General features: G+C 66.7%; 1 protein-coding gene across 1 annotated transcript in view; it reads right to left on the minus strand.

The window, feature by feature from the left end:
• Positions 1-879, minus strand: part of EMIHUDRAFT_99326 (hypothetical protein) — a gene marked incomplete at both ends in the record, with an annotated part of 1,443 nt that extends 564 nt beyond the window's left edge. The window contains one exon of the mRNA XM_005783465.1: positions 53-879. Within this exon, the coding sequence (XP_005783522.1) occupies positions 53-879 (827 nt within the window). The remainder of the gene's footprint in view (positions 1-52) is intronic.
• Between the last annotated feature and the right edge of the window lie 949 nt (positions 880-1,828).

Here is a 1,828-nt window from a genome sequence, read left to right on the forward strand (position 1 = left end):
TCCGGGGGGGGGGGGGGGGAGCGCCTCGTGGCCGGCGCGCAGCGTCCCGCACGAGACCATCGCCACGAGGGGCGGCCCGCCGAGCGAGCCTCCCGCGCCGAGCGGCTCCGAGACGACCACAGAGATGCGCGGCAGGCACCACTTCTTGTGCCACATCCAGCGGGCGCGCTCGTTCCAGTACAGGAGCGGCGTCTGCAGCGCGACCGTGATGCCGTACCCCGCCGCGCCGCTCGCCGACACCGGCGCCGCCAGCGGAGCCCCGCTCGGGTCTGTCCGGATCGGGCAGTTGCACGCAGTCCACTCAAACGACGGCTGCGGCGGGTCGGCCGCCATCGCCTCGCCGTCGGCGCCCGCGGCGCCGCCGCTCCCGCTCGGATCGGCCTCCGGCGCGACGATCAGCGTCGCGGCGACCAGCGGCTGCTCCGCCCCCTCCGGTGCCCCCTCCGCCACGGCCGCCTCCACGTCCATCGAAGTGTCCATCGCAACGATCGCCCCGGCGGCCGGCGGCGCGCCGCCGCCGTTGGGCTGCCACGCCGTGATCCCGTCCGCGACCAGCGGTGGCATCAGCGCGGGCGGCGAGCCCAGGGGTGCTGACGGTGCGGCGGGCGGAGAGAGGGGCGGCTGTGCGACGCCAAACTGCTCCATGACCTCGCGGTCATCGGTGAGCGAGGCGACGAGCTCATCGACGTCGAGGCCCTCCGTGATGAGGCCCTGCTCCGACCGAGACCACGACCACCCTCCCTCGTCGGGGTTGGAGGCGGCCGGGTCGAGCGAGGAGGAGCCTGCGCCCGGCGCGCCGGCCCCGATGCCGGAAAAGTCGTTGAAGAGCTTGGCGCCAGGGCGGCGCTTGTCGTTCCAGCAGGAGAAGGAGCGCGGCATGGATCTGGGGAGCGATAGATGGAAAACTTGAGAGGGCACGCGACGAACACTTCGAGAGCGCAACCTCGGCCGAGAGGGTGCCGCAGCGGTGCTGCTAAACAAAGAAAGCACATTCTTGCCAGTAAGAGAAGAAACGTCAGATTTTCAGGTGTAACCTGAAGTCCGTCGCGATGCACTCAATCCCTCCCGAAAGCCTGTGGCTCTCTCGAACTCGTCGATATATTGCGGATAAACTGCTCTTCCCGCATAGCTCTTGCAGAGTCAGAGGGAGGCGCAGAAAGGCTGCGAGTGCTCGACGAGTCTTGCGAGCTGCGCGGTCAAACCTGGGGGGAACTGACCGCATCAAGGCGGACTTCCGACACCTGGGTGAGCACCTCTGGCAGTTCTCGCTCCCCATCGAGCTCTTCTCTTGCCGCACGGCTCTTCTGTGTGCCGGCACAGAGCTCCGTGCAAGCCTTCCAGCGTGATAGGAACGAGTGTGTCGCTTCGACGGATCGACCGTGCTTGTTATCAAGACCGATGTGACGCACACAGTGACACATCAGACGACACATATTCTCCCACCCGCCGGGACGCAAAACGCTCTCGACGAGAGCCAGAAGAAGGCGTCCACACAGCAAGCCGCTCGGTCGATCACGTTGCTCGCTCGATGCCGGCAAGCGCATGGCGCACGCCTTGGACGGTGGTGAAGCCAAAAACACCGATGGTGGCCGTCCGCTGGCGTGAGCGGCGGCGGTCGAGACCTCACCATTCGCGCCGACGACCCAACCTCACGCGGAACAACCCAACCCCCAACCAACCCAACCCAACACGAAACAACCCGACTGACGGCACATTCTGAAGTTGGGCCCTCGGGCTGCCCGTGCGCCTTACGTTTCTTGTTTTAGAGAAGAACCTGGAACCAGCTAAGAAGGGCACCCAGCGGGCCGGACGATTGGCATCGGGTTAC

Source organism: Emiliania huxleyi (genome assembly GCF_000372725.1).
Source record: "Emiliania huxleyi CCMP1516 chromosome Unknown EMIHUscaffold_18, whole genome shotgun sequence".
Lineage (NCBI taxonomy): Eukaryota > Haptophyta > Isochrysidales > Noelaerhabdaceae > Emiliania > Emiliania huxleyi.